Source organism: Narcine bancroftii, chromosome 7 (genome assembly GCF_036971445.1).
Source record: "Narcine bancroftii isolate sNarBan1 chromosome 7, sNarBan1.hap1, whole genome shotgun sequence".
In the NCBI taxonomy this organism is placed as follows: domain Eukaryota; kingdom Metazoa; phylum Chordata; class Chondrichthyes; order Torpediniformes; family Narcinidae; genus Narcine; species Narcine bancroftii.
Window position 1 is genome coordinate 150,186,447 of NC_091475.1, and position 15,275 is coordinate 150,201,721.

General features: G+C 39.7%; 1 protein-coding gene across 3 annotated transcripts in view; it reads left to right on the plus strand.

The window, feature by feature from the left end:
- Window positions 1-15,275, plus strand: part of mre11a (MRE11 homolog A, double strand break repair nuclease) — a 90,492-nt gene that overhangs the window by 25,493 nt on the left and 49,724 nt on the right. For all 3 annotated transcript variants that reach the window (XM_069890808.1, XM_069890809.1, XM_069890810.1), the window contains 2 exons: window positions 12,290-12,377; window positions 13,228-13,369. In XM_069890808.1, coding sequence (XP_069746909.1) covers window positions 12,290-12,377; window positions 13,228-13,369 — 230 coding nt within the window. The remainder of the gene's footprint in view (window positions 1-12,289; window positions 12,378-13,227; window positions 13,370-15,275) is intronic.

The following is a 15,275-nucleotide window of genomic DNA, read 5'->3' on the forward strand; positions in this document are numbered from 1 at the left end:
GGGTCACACCTTCCTGAGTAATCCTGTGCCCCAAGAATCAATCATTTCTTGTACCAAAATGCATTTATCTGGATTGATGGTCAGTCCAGATTCTTGAAGACGAATAAGATGTGTACAAAGATGTTCCAAATGTTCTTCTTTGTTCGCACTCGCCACTAAAATGTTATACCACATTCTAAAGCATCCATCACCCATTGAAAAGATTGAGCAGCATTCTTTAATTTAAATAGTATTCATAAAAATGTGATAAACCCAAACAGGGTAATTATTGCTGTTTAAGAATCCATTCTGACTCTACCAGTACTTGGTGATAGCGATGCACCAAGTTTATTTTCGAGAAGATCTTTGCTCCATGCATATTAGCCGAGAAAGCCTGAATATGAGGTATCAGATAACAATCCAGAATGGTGGTGTCATTAACCCATCTGTAATCTCCACGTGGTCACTAACCTCCATTGTGTTTCGGAACTACATGTAATGGAGATGCCCAGTAACTGTCGGACTTGCGAATTATGCCTATTCTTTCATCTTGACAAATTCATCCTTAGCTAAATGCAGCTTCACTGGAGACAAACAATGGGGGTTTAGCAGGATAAGCATGCCCTTAGTACAAATGCGGTGAGTAATACCAAGCTTTGTATTGGAGGCAGAAAATTGTGAGCAATAATCTCAGGAAAATCTTCCAACATCTTGGAGAATTCATCTACTGGTTTACTTAATGTTTGGAGGTGCAGAGCAGGGGTATAGGCATCTGCCAGAGGAATGGTCTGAAATGTAGTTCCATCTATTAGCCAATGCTGTTTTAAGTCAATGAGGAATGAATGATCCTGAAGAAAATCTGCATCAAGCAAAGGTCGGTGTAAAGGTTAAACCCTTGTGTTTTTTTAACTCTGTTAATTTTGTGACTCTCTTTCAGAGAACTATTGTTTGTAGTGTTACCATAGTGACTGATGTAATATGCTGTAATATCCACCCTGGCAGACTAATGGCTTGTTCATTATTCAACCAGGTATGAAGGAAGCATGGGCACGAGAAAATTTTCTTTGAATTTTTCTGTGTACTCATTAAATATTATGTATCTTTTAAAATTTGAGCTTCTTTATATACTTTTTATATATATATATATATATATATATAGTACAGTAAATACTTTGTTATTCATCGTTATGAAAGTTTTCATGTGAAGCTATGCAAAATGTTTATCTGTTTTATCAACAAATTAAAGCTACATAAAGTAACAGCCACAGAGATTGATTTGTTGGATTAAAGAGATTGAAATTCAGAATATTATAGCTCATGCTTTTGGAAGATAATACTTTGAAATTAAGATTTATTAGAATAAAGTTTTGTCTATATTTTGAATCAAAGAAAAATGTAATTGTGAACTTTGGAAGAAAGGCTCGTAAAATTTGTCTAAAAGAATTAACAGCTTGATTTAAAGTCAAGAGACATCTATGCTGTAATAATAGAATATTCCAGAAATCATGAGAACCTGTCTTTGAATTGTGCAGTTTCAAATTGAGCCAAAAGCTGGCCAGGCACTTGTGTCTTTGAAAAGATAAACCAGAGCTTCAGCAGCAGAATTAGCAGGAGGCCCAGAATGTCATCTTATAAACTGTAAATATAAGATAAGAAAGCTTGTGTGCAGCCAAACAGAGACAATTCAGCCAGCCAGCAGCAACTCTCTTAAAGGGGCCAATATACAACATTTGTTTACAGTTCCTAGGAACCAGGAGAAGCCAGATTGCAGTGTGAAGAACCCAAGATGGAAAAGAAGTCTCGTTGGGCTGAAGACCTCGAGCAAACAGCTTCTCTCAACGTACTGTTTGGTTGTGAGTTGAGCCAGCAAGGTGGACTGACAATGCTTGGCAGGAAGTTGGAGCCCGTAGCCAAAGAAGAAATGGTTTCAACTACCAAACAAGAAGAGGACTCTGTCAAGGCACTGCAGGCCTCATTAGCTGGCTTAAAGCTTATTGGAACTAGAACAGATGTATGCTGCAAAGTCCCACTCGTGTTGTACCAAGCAAAACACTCAATCAGTGGTATCTGAAAGTTCAGATGTGAATCCTGATGATAGTATTTCCAAGGTTATGAGCACAAGAAGATCTTCAGAGTTTTCAAAGGCATCTAGAGCAAGATTAGCTTTGCGTGCTTCAAGCATATCAGCTATACATGCTAAGGTACAAGCAGACTTCGCTACTGTCTGTGCACAACAACAGTGGTTGGAGAAAATATATTTTCTAGATGATGGGGAGGTTCAAATTAAGAATCAGCAACTGAAGTTACAAATGGCTAGTGAAGAACAAAATAGATTACTGAATAGAGAAAAGAAAAAAAACTAGAGCTTGAGGAACAACATGCTATGATTGTGGCCAAAGTGAAAGCATTGGCTCAGGCTTCTGCAAGATTTGTCACTCAAAGTGACATACCCAGAGGACTAGCACCTAACCTTCCAGCAGAGCAATGGGTAATGCAGTCACAAGAAACAAATATACTCGAGCAAGGAGCCACTGGTGTTACTATTAGTGCTCAAATGCCAATGACGAATCCTATGGAAAGAACTCGCGACATTCAGTCTCTCCAAAGCGCAAAATAGAAGGATCTTCCCAAAAGGAGCGTATTTCAAAAAAATGTTCAACCATACGAGTTGATCATACTCAACTATTGATGTCTCTTCATGTTGCTGGAGAACCAGCTACAAGTCGAGGATCTCCACCAATGCAATCGCTTACATCCCAAGGATTCCCATCAATGCCATCAGTTACAACTCAAGTTCCATTTGCTTCAGTCACAAGACAACCAGTCACAAACTATGGAGGACAAGACAAAATAATATCACTCATAACAAAACAAAATAAAATTTCTGCTATGTTAGTGCAGCAATAAGGTTCATATTGTTGACCTAAGAAGGAAATTCCATTTTTTAATGGAGATCCATTACAATATCTGATGTTCATTAAATCTTTTGAACATCGCATTGAAAGTAATACTAAAAATGCTAAAGATTGTCTGTATTACTTGGAACAGTATACTGGAGGACAGGTGAAGCAGTAGGTCAGAAGTTGCCAATATATGAATCCAGACCAAGGTTTGAAAAGGGCAAAAGAATTATTGCATCATCATTGAACATAAAATCGCAAGGACCCACATAGACAAGATTCTTTCTTGGTCACCAATGAAATCAGAGGACAAAGGCATGACAAGCATATACACTCTTCCTGAGAGGATGTTGTAACACATTGGGAAATAGTGTATATTTGCAAGAGCAGAATTTGCTTGTCAATTTGTCGATTATTATTTTAAAAATTGCCTTATAAGCTGAAAGATTTATGGAGAACCAAAGTTGCAGAGCTTAAGATTCTTCCTGGAAGGGATGCCACTTTTGAGGGCGTTGTGTAGCCAACCGCTACGAAGAAACACGCATGCACGCACACATCACCCCCCCCCCCCCCCCACCCGCCAGCTGGAAAGGATGCTTTTATACTGTTCAAGTTCCTACCGTTTTTACTGATTGCCTGAGTCAGCCATATGAATATCAATAGCGGGCGGGAACATCCATGCATATGAATGCCCTTCTTCTCCAGCCCGTTTCTGCTGAGTTAGCTGAGCAGCTTGACCAATGCCATTTTAGGGCTGCTGGTCTGATGCTGCCCCAGCTTCTACCCCTGCTGGTTAGTTGACCTGGGAGTTGCTTTAGCGATCTCTGTCCGCGCCTGCTACCGCACAATGTGCCGGCCCGATTTCTGCAATTGCGGGCCGCCACATGACGTCCCAGAACCGGCATTACAGTCTATAGTGTCCATAGGTATAGTCCCCAAAGTCTTTTGTGGTCTGCCTCTGGGTTGAGGTGTTGGTGTCTTCACGGGTTCTGCTGGGTCTGTGTGGGCAGGCTTGAGTCTATCTGTAGAGAAGACCTTTGGTTTACCACCGATCTCCAGCTCGAAGGTGGCTCCGTTCTTCTGGATAACTTGAAAGGGACCTTCGTATGTCTTCTGCAGTGGTGAACGGTGGGGTCCTCTGCGTACTCACAGTCCTTGAGTTCTTTGGGGATGTTGGACTTGGCTTGTCCGTGTCTGGAGGGTGGAATCAGAGCCAGTTTACCAACCCTATTCGTGCAGCCTATCCAGGAAGGTGGTTGTCTCCTCCTGCTGTCCTCTGGCCTGTGGAATGAAATCCCTGGGAGCCGTGAGTGGGGCTCCGTAGACAAGTTCAGCGGAGGATGTGTGGAGGTCTTATTTTGCCGTTGTTCGGATGCCCATTAGTGCCCATGGTAGCTCATCCACCCAGTTGGGGCCCTTGAGTCTGGTCATGAGAGCGGTCTTGAGGTGCCTGTAGAAAAGCTTCACCATGCCTTTGGCTTGCGGGTGGTATGCTGTCATATGGTGTAGCTGAGCGCCCCACAGGTTGGCAATATCAGTCCACAAACTGGAGGTGAACTGTGTGCCTCGGTCAGAAGTGATGTGCTGTGGCAGTTCAAATCTTGCAATCCAGGACGAGAGGAGTACTTTGGCACAGGACCTGATGGATGTGTCGGCCAGGGGTATTGCTTCTGGCCACCTGGTGAAGCAATCGACCACTAAACGGGTAACGGAAACCCTGAGAGACTGTGAATGTGGTCAAACCTGCGTTCTGTTTCCTCGAAAGGCTGTGGGGGGACCTTGGTGTGTGGCTGCACTTTGACTATTTGGCACTGCGTACACGCCTTGGCCCACCCCTGGACTTGTTTCTTCAATCCATGCCAAACGTACATGCTGGCCACCAACCGGACCGTTGTCCTGATGGATGAGTGTGCCAGCCTGTGGATGGAGTCAAAAACTCGTCGCTTCCATGCCTTTGGGACAATAGGTTGAACCTGCCCAGTTGCCACGTCGCACAGGAGGGTGGTAGTACCTGTGCCGACAGGAATGACCTGTAGCTGAAGGCCTGCAACAGTGGTCCTGAACTGCGGGATCTTGTTGTCCTGCTGCTGTGCCTTGCTTGGAACTGCTTTGGTCTGATAGTGGGACTTTTCGAGCCCCACGGTAGCCGAGCACTTCTGTTGCTGCGACTTTCTGGGGCTCGGTGAAATTCGCATCTGCCAGGAGCAGTTGGATGTCTTTAGGCATCTGTTCCAGGAAAGCCTACTCGAACATGATGCCGGGCTGCTCATCTCCCATGAGGGCCAGCATCTCGTTTATGAGTGCCGACGGAGATCTGTCTCCTAGCTCATCTATGGAGCAAGTGTGCTCCTCACTCTCGCCACGAGTGTCCGAACGTCTCTGTTAATGGCTCTTTGAAGTCATTGCAAGTGCCTTCCGATGATGGTCTGTGGATTTGGCCACTCTGTCTGCAGTCTGCGGATCCAGGGCACTGACCACATGGTAGTACCGGTCTGCTATGATGACCCGAATCTGGAACTGAGCCTCCACTTGGTCGAACCACGCGCCGGGTCGAACCGTCTAGAAGGTCGGGAGCTTCAGGCTGACTGTTGCTTCATTCTCCATCGCTAGGTTTAGATTCCTTCTAAACCATCGGGGTCACCAATTATAGGCGACCGCTACAAAGAAACACATACATACAGTGTGGCAGGTTAAGCTCACACACAGGTTAAGCTGGAAGGGCTGCTTTTATACTGTTCGCTGTTTTTGCTGATTGCCTGAGTCAGCCGTATGAATAACAATAGCGGGTGGGAACATCCATGCATATGAATGCCCTTCTTCCCCAGCCTGTTTCTGCTGAGTTAGCTGGGCAGCTTGACCAATGCCATTTTAGGGCTGTTGGTCTGATGCTACCCCAGCTTCTACCCCCGCTGGTTCATTGTCCTGGGAGTCGCTTTAGCGATCTCTCTCCACGCCTGCTGTCAGGCAATGTGCCAGCCAGAACTCTGCAATTGCGGGCCGCCACAGTTGTATAATTTTTGGAATGGCACATGCATGTGAACACTGCACCAGTTTTTGGAAATATTAGGGATACTTCAATAGTTCCTAAAGATGTGAAGAATTCTAAGTCATTGTCACAACAGAAACCAAAGGGAAGCGCCTTTGTTACTGCTGTGTCAGATACAAGCACAGGAAAGAACAAAGAAACAAAAAGAAGAAAGATCAGACTGCTCAGGAAAGCTGTTTGTATTGCAAAGATGAGCATGCTTTAGAAAGATGTTCATGATAGTGGGGAAAAAAAGTTGCATGTTGAGAAATTAACCTTTTTAAAGAAGAATGGAATATGTTTTGGTTGCTTGTGAGAAGGACACCAGTAAAACTTGTAATAAGTGACTCAGTTGTGATATATGTAGTTTAAAACATCCCAAGTTACTGCATACTCAACGAAGCAAAGTTGAGAAGTAAGTCAAATGATCTGAATCCAAGACTAAAGACACAGTCAGCTTCAGTTCATACAAACAGTCTTACTGCGGCTGGTGACAATAGTTCCTGTGCAGGTTAAAGGTAAAAGGGGAGATTCATACTGAAGACTTACACATTTCTTGATCCAGGAAGTACCGCATCATTTTGAATAAACTTAATCTTAATGGTAAAAGATCACAGATCTTATTAAAGACAATGAATGATGAAAAGAACATTGAAATTAATATTGTTTTGGGTTTACAGATTGCTGGGTTGAATAGCGTTCTTCCAAGTGCATATACTCAGAAGACTATGCCTGTGAATAAGGAAAATATTCCATATTAGGATGATATCAGACAGTAGACTCATCTAAAAGATGTTTGTTGACCTAAGATTGATGCCAAGATCAAGATGTTAATTGGATTAGATGTACCAAAATGACAGACCTTATGCTGTGGGACCATTGCTTGGATGGACAATTAGGAGGAATAATCTATAATGATCAGGAGACGTTGAAAGTGAATGTCAACAGAATTTCAGTTGTGAAACTTGATCTGTGGGAACAACAGTTTAAAATTGATTTTATGTATGTCTCAAATATATTCAAGAATCTTCAAAGGATGTTTCTGGATTTAGTTTCAAATTCGTTTAAACATGTTGATGGTCATGACTATATAGCATTACCTTTGAAGATAAAGGAAATTTGTATATCAGATAATAAAATAATTGCAGAACAGTGCATGCTGAATTTGAAAAGAAAATTCAAGAGAAATTCTTCCTTTCATTTGGAATATACAAATATGTTGGACATGATAGCCAAGGGTTATGTGGAAAAGGTATCAGAAGATGTCTTGGAACATGAAGATGGTAAAAAATGTAATTTATCTCATCATGGAGTTATACATCCACAAAAGAAACTACGCGTAGTATTTGATTGTGGAACATCATTTCAAGGAGTTTCATTAAATTCTTAACTTTTACAAGGTCCAGGCTTAACCAGTACTTTAATAGGTGTTCTGAGAAGATTTTGTAAAGAGCCTATTGTAATTGCTGCAGATATTGAAGCGATGCTTCATCAAGTAAACATACCAACAGAAGATCATGATTTTTTTTTACAATTGTAATGGTGGCATAATGGAGATTACAGTAAAGACTTGATTGAATACAGAATGACAGTTCATCTATTTGGAGCAACTTCATCACCAAGTTGTGCAAATTTTGCTCTCAGGAAACGTGCTGAAGATAATGAAGAGGAATTTAGATCTCAACCTATAAGCTTCATAAGAAATAATTTCTGTGTTGATGATTGTCTTACTTCCATGGTTTCAGAAAAAGAACCAATAGATCTTTATCAAGAGTTAAAGGAGATCTGTAATAAAGGAGGTTTCTTCCTTATGAAATGGATTAGCAACAGTCGAGATGTGTTGGCTATTATTCCGAAGGCAGAAAGAGCAAAGGAGTTAAAACATCTTGATTTGGATTGTGATGTTCTACTTGTTTAAAGAATTCTAGGAGTACAAAGGTATGTTCAATCTGACGTTATCAAATTCAAAATTGTTTTGAAAGAATAGCCCTTAACAAGAAGAGGTATTCGGTAGATTGTAAGTTCAATATACAATCCTTTGGGAATATTGGCACCAGTATTATTAATAACCAAGAAAATTCTGCAAGAATTTTGCATAAGAAAATTTGGATGGGATAAAACTATACCAGATTCCATTGCACAAGATTGGATGAATTGGATTGAGAGTTTTAACATGTTAGAAAATTTTGAAGTCTACAGATGTTTTAAACCAACAGACTTTGGAAGTGCCATATTTGCTCAGTTACACTACTTTGTTGATGCAAGGGAAGGTGGTTTTGGTACCGTCAGTTATTTAGTACTATGAAATAACCAAGAGCGAGTATATTGTGGATTTGTAATGGGAAAATCCAGAGTGGCTCCATTAAAGCCAGTCACCATACCTTGAATGGACTTGACTGCTGCTACTAAGGCAAGCAAAATGGACACTGTTAAGAGAATTACAGATGGAGTTAGTAGACTCTATGTTTTGGACTAATAGTACATCAGTGCTTAAGTACATTAATAACAAAACCACAAGGTGTTGTACTTTTACGACCAACAGAGTTAATGAAATTGAGAAGGTTTTGCATGCTAATCAATGGAGATAAGTTAAAACGGTGGATAATCCAGCTGATATGGCTTCATGTGGATCAAAAGTTCAATCTTTTCTGAAAAGAACCAACACATGGGTGTCCAGTCCTCAATTTCTTTTGCGATCTCAAGATTGACCTCAAAATCTAGAAGAGTTAAAAGAAATTTTAATGGAGGATCCTGAAATCCAAAACACTAATGTAAATACTATTCAAATATCTAATGAAAATGATCCAATCACTCAATTAACTTGCTATCACTCTTTATGGTTTCATTTGAAAAAGGCTGTAGCATGGATTCTTAAGTTTAAAAGCTATGCTTTTAAATCATATCAAGAAAGAGAATCTGAAGACTCAAAAGAGCTGTTGCCTTACAGTTAGTGAGTTGGTGAATGCTGAATTGGAAATAATTTGTTTTTGTCAGAAAACAGTGTTTGATAATGAGATATCAAAATTGAAGAAGAAATCTGAATGTTACAACCTGAAATTTCTTGTCAATGATGTATTGAAAGTAGGAGGAAGATTGAAAAAAGCAATAATGTCAAAAGAATATTAGCTAAGATAAAAAGCAAGAATGTCAGAAGAAGAATATTAGCTAAGGAATTTCATTTTTCTGATTTGATTATTCGACATATGCATGAGAAAACAGGTCATGGTTATAATTAAGTGTTATCAGAACTGCGCCAGAAATATTGGATACTTGGTGTTTCAACATTGATCAAAAGAATTATATCAAAATGAGTTAATTGTCGATGTGCAAATGCTAAACCTGGACAACAAGAAATGGCAGATTTGCCACAGTACAGAGTTTCACCTGATGAACCCATGTTTGCAGATTTATTTTGGAGAAGATGAATTAAAGAATATATTTGATTATTACAAGAACAACAAAAATGGTCTTAAGCTAAATGCAGTTTTGTATGCAGAGACATTGTGATTATCATGGACGATTCTGCAAGAAATTCTTGGTTGCTGCGGAAAATTGTGGATACAGTTCCAATCAAGTAGGGTTTTGTTTGGCAAGTGCGGATTAAAACCAAGACTGGTTACTTAAGTTACTTAAGAAGACCTATTACTACAATCTGTCTTTTACAAGAAGCTGAAAGTTTTGATTTTTAATCTTATACTTACTATATTTACATTGTGTATCTGTAATAGTAATTATTATATATTAGCCATTAATATCTATTATAATAATTAGGGACCAGAATGTAAAGGTTAAAACCTTGTTTTTTAACTCTTAGTTAATTTTGTGCCTGTCTCTTTAAGATAACTATTGTTTGTAGTGTTACCACAGTGGCTATGATGTAATATCTCATAATATCCACCCAGGTAGACTAACAGCTTGCTCATTATTCAACCAGATCTGAAAGGATCGTAAGCATGAGAAATTTTTCTGTGTATCTCTTTAAATATCATTATGTATCTCTTTAAAGTTTGAGCTTTATATATGTTCCTCTACCGGCATCACCTACGGCTCCTAGAACGCTTCCACCAGCGTTGTCTCCGCTCCATCCTCAACATTCATTGGAGCGCCTTCATCCCTAACATCGAAGTACTCGAGATGGCAGAGGCCAACAGCATCGAGTCCACGCTGCTGAAGATCCAGCTGCGCTGGGTGGGTCACGTCTCCAGAATGGAGGACCATCGCCTTCCCAAGATTGTGTTATATGGCGAGCTCTCCACTGGCCACCGTGACAGAGGTGCACCAAAGAAGAGGTACAAGGACTGCCTAAAGAAATCTCTTGGTGCCTGCCACATTGACCACCGCCAGTGGGCTGATATCGCCTCAAACCGTACATCTTGGCGCCTCACAGTTCGGCGGGCAGCAACCTCCTTTGAAGACCGCAGAGCCCACCTGACTGACAAAAGACAAAGGAGGAAAAACCCAACACCCAACCCCAACCCACTAATTTTCCCCTGCAACCGCTGCAACCATGTCTGCCTGTCCCGCATCGGACTTGTCAGCCACAAACGAGCCTGCAGCTGACGTGGACATTTACCCCTCCATAAATCTTTGTCTGCGAAGCCAAGCCAAAGAGAAGATATCTTTATCATACAGTAAATACTGTTATTCATCGTTATGAAAGTCTTAATGAGAAGCTATGCAAAATATTTATCCATTTTATCAACGAATTAAAGTTACATAAATTAACAGCCACAGAATTTGATTTAATGGATTAAAGAGATTGAAATTTGAAATATCATAGCTTATGCCTTTGGAAGATGATACTTTGAAATTAGTCTATATTAGAATAAGGAAAATGGCGACTATAGTTGGGATACTGCTGCTATAATAAATGGCCAAGTGTAAAAATGATTCTTGAACTTGCCATTCATCTTCCTGGTGCCAAAGGTCAGAATGTTGGAACTGTTAACTGCTTGTAGTTGCAGGTCCGGGTAGGATGGCGTGTGTCAAAACCGATGGGTGGAAATAAACTAACTTCCGAACCAGTGTTCACCAGAAATTTTTGCTGGAACAACTGGTTCCATACGTACAATAAGCTTGCATGTTTCTGGCCATATGCCGCAGCCCTTACTGGTGGTTGGCCTGGGCGTTTCCCGCAAATGAGCAGAGTGGAAGGCACTTGCGTGCATTTACTCCCCAATGCCAGTGATAATAACACCAAGATGAGTTGTCCACTAGCTGGTTGCTTGTTTTGGGTGTTGCCTTCTTATAGGGAGTGATGTGCTAAGAGCACTAGAGTGTGACACGGGGTCAATATCGGAGGGGTTGGTTGCACAGACTTGTCTTTCCTTGCATTGCTTTTTAGCCAGCCATGGAATGTCTGCCTCTGCCACTACAGCCCTTTGGTCTTCAAATGAACACTGATAACAAGATACTAATATCTGGCATTCACTCTAAAAAGAACTGCTCGAATAACATATTGAGACTTTCGCCGGATGCCAGGAACAGCATTTCATCCATTAGTTCAGAAGGGGTGTGATCTCCCAGCCCATTGAGATGTAGTAGTTTGGCTGCTTTTCCCTGTGGAAAATGTATATCTGTAATAAAAGTGCTTTTAAAGCGTCATACTTGCTGATACATGGTGGATCCCGTAGAAAGTCACTGACTCTCTTAGTGACGGCCTGGTCCAAGGCATGACAAGTTGGTAATAACGAGTTGTGTCCAATTCGACTTTGCGGAGGTGAAATTGTGCTTCAGCCTTTTAGAACCACAGTTCAGGCTCAGTCGTCCAGAAAGGTGGCAGCTTCACACCAACAACTGCAGCTTCTATGTCCAAAAATACGTTTTTGGACTCATCAGGATCACAATTGTGGCCACTGGAGTCACACTGGACATGACAAAATAATCACACAGTGTTTTTAGAGTGAATCAAACAGATTTACTCTTCATAACCCATGCAACCTTTTAAAAGCCAGAATCATGTTCTTGACATGTGCTGAATTCATTACGCACTGATTTCACATAGCTGGTGTGATGCCTTCTGGGAGTTGTAGTGCCGCCATAGCGCTGCTACACGATGTTAACTAATCTCTAGCTGGACTGTTCAATGAACTACAGTTGAGTTTAATGTTCTGGACTGCTTATAACATTTCTATTAGAAATGCTTTTGTATGGAAGAATTAGGTGAGTTTAGAGTTGTGTTTACTTGTGATATTTTTATGTTTAAATATTTTCTAACTAGTCTCAGTCACTAATGGAAATTGACTGAAATGCTGGGAAAAGTCTTGTTAGAATACCATTGAGGCACAAATAGTTTGAGTAAGGGAGGGGAATAGACTTCTTGAATATAAAACTGCAGCATTGTATTTCTCAAATTATAATCCTTGGTCTTTGTATTTTTCTTCAGGTTTCCCTGGGTAAACTATCAAGATGGAAATTTAAACATCTCTATTCCTGTTTTCAGTATTCATGGCAACCACGATGACCCTACAGGAGTAAGATTTGTATTTTTAATTATTGTACACATTAATGTTTAAATATCCAACCAGTTCTTGTGAGTGACCTTACTTCATTAAATTTGTACATCAGGTGCAACCTACCAGCACATAGTTAAATTACTTCTATTAGTGGGCCTGTCCAATAAAAAAGGGCTAGATTACATCATCAGTTGGTAGCAGCAAATAAGAGTCATTTCATCTTTTAAAATCTTGGAAGGATAAACCAAATGTTCTGTGAATAGAATTGCAGAAGAATTTGTTCTTGGCATATGTAATACATTAGTAGTACCTAGTGAATGGGCTTCAGCTAAGGTTGCAAGGAATTAAAGGAAATAATTGTTCAAATGAAAAGTTATCTAAGCAGGTGCTACAGAACCTACTGAGCATTTCCAGCTTCTTGTTTTTTTTTAAATTATAGACTGTTAGTCTCATGAGCATTTTTTAAAATGCCAATCAACATGCTGGGAATAGATATCCTGCCATCCACTTCCACTTGGAAGATTAGAACAAGATACCTTATACATTTATAAGTTCTGTTGATTTGGCATTCCTTCCCACCTCCCTCCTTCTCAATCTACCCTACCAATACAATTTCAGAATTCCTATGCCATGCATTTTGAATGAATAATCACAAAGTTTGAGGAGGCAGACTTAGATTTCTTCTTTAAACATACTTTTAAACTCTGAATTTTGTTTTATTAAACTTCTGGAACATTTAACCTAACGATGGGATTCATAGAAATTAAAACAGGAAAGAGATTATTTGTCTTTCATTTTTTTTTTGCTAAGGCTTATATTTGCTGTTTGTGTACTGTTTTAATTTTGCTGTATTTCATTTCTGTTATAGGCTGATGCGCTGTGTGCATTGGATCTTTTGAGCTGTGCTGGGTTAATAAACCATTTTGGTCGCTCTATGTCAGTTGAGAAGATTGACATTAGCCCTATTCTGATTCAAAAAGGAGATACTAGACTGGCCCTCTATGGGTTAGGTAAGTCTCGAGCTATTGACCTATTTAAATGGGTGTATTTGTTTTAATGTATTATGGACTGAAAGTTTGCTCTTGTACTCTGCAAGTAGAAAGTACTTTAGAGTTTCATAATGGTCCACCAGGAATTATTTTTGAAGTATAGACCAACAGAGCAGCCAGTTTACCATAAATGGTAAATGAGATAAAGAACATGCAAGCATAACTCTAAATGTGTTGCAGTGAAAATGATAGGCAGTGGAACAACTTTTCATTCTCTTCAGAAGAAGCAGTGGAAATGAGTGTTAAATATTAATCTTATTTGTATTGCACACAATCATAATTTTTTTTAAAGTTTCCCATGATTAAAATCAGGCAGAATTTTTAATCCTTTTATAATGATGAAGAAAAAGGGAACACATCTTTCTTTTTGACTTTAACCACTGTAAAGATGCCCCCCCCCCCCCACCATATCAATTCCTTTTGCTGTTGACCAGAGGTTTAAAAAGAACATCTTTTCAACACAATGGTTATTGGACCACGGCTGAAACTTGTTTAAGTGAAAAGAATAGAAGCTGAAGTTTGTAACACTAGATGCAAGCTTGGAGCCCTACAATGCACTTTCAATGTAGTAACTTCACAAATGCACCTTCCTCTTGGGACCTCCTGCATCAAGAATTTTTTTAAAAAGCACAATGGACAATCTTAAGAATCCTTCATGCCCATTATCTCATTCCATCATCATTAAGTCAATATTTTTATATTATTAACAAAATAGCTGGAACACCTTTACCACATAAATTCAAAGAGAAAACCCGTCACCATTTTTTTTTGATGTCTCTCGAATTGCCTCCATCCTGCATACAATTAGTAATTTTGCAAGCTGGATTACATATACTGGAGATGGTGCAGAGCGGGATATTGTGAGGGGTAGAGAATTTGATTGTGGCAATTAGTACAGGAATGAAGCTCTATTTTAAACAAAGATATTAAACTAGAATAGATAAACTGCAGATGCTGAAATTCTGAAACAAAACCAAAAATGCTGCAAACATGTAGCAGGTCACTCAGCTATTGTTCAAATAAAAGTAATTGATGTTTCAGATAATAAACTTGTTTATTTCTCCCTGAACTGCAAACCTTGTAGTTGAGAGGAGATCTCCTGGGTCAGTCATTGTCACTTTGGCCAGAGTTCTCAATGGAATGTGACTGTGATTCCAGATGACTTTCTCCTCATTGAATGTCCTTTCCCAACCACTTCATCAGCATGACTGAATTTGGAAATTAGTATGAAGAAAAAGGTGATTATCCTCATTCAACATGGTGGCTAATTTTGAAACTTTCTGTCCCACTGTTCAAAATGTGTTTACTACTAATTTTGAGGTAACAAAATTTTAAAATTGGAGGCAAATTTTAATTTACTTTTTCAGTGCAAGTTCTGAATATGATTGAGGTTGAATGATATGCTTATTGGAAAATATTAGAATAGCATACTGTGACAGATTTTAGATACGTTTTTGGGAGATAGATTGAGGCAGTTTTTTAAGTGTAGGTAACATTCAAACACTTCAAAACTGATCTCATATAAAATACTGGAGCTCTGTTCAAGCTAGATGGTCTAGCTGCAAGAGCCTTTGCAAAGGTTTTGGCGAGTGCCCAAGAGATTTCACTAATGGATTTTTGTTTTGAAAAGCAATAGATGAAAGAACTCGGAGGAGTAGGTTCGGAGCTGCAGGCTGTCTGGGAGTGCTGTTTGCTGTTTAAGAAGGTCATGTGTTTTTTTTTACAAGCAGAGCGGGAGTCAAACAGGCTTTTCTCTGAGAGAGAGATCAGTTCTGCAGTTTTACAGTCAGCAGCAATGACTGGAACAGGATAAGCTGGCAAGCTTGTGGAAAAACCCCATTTGGAAGATGGGTTGTGAGTGCTTAGT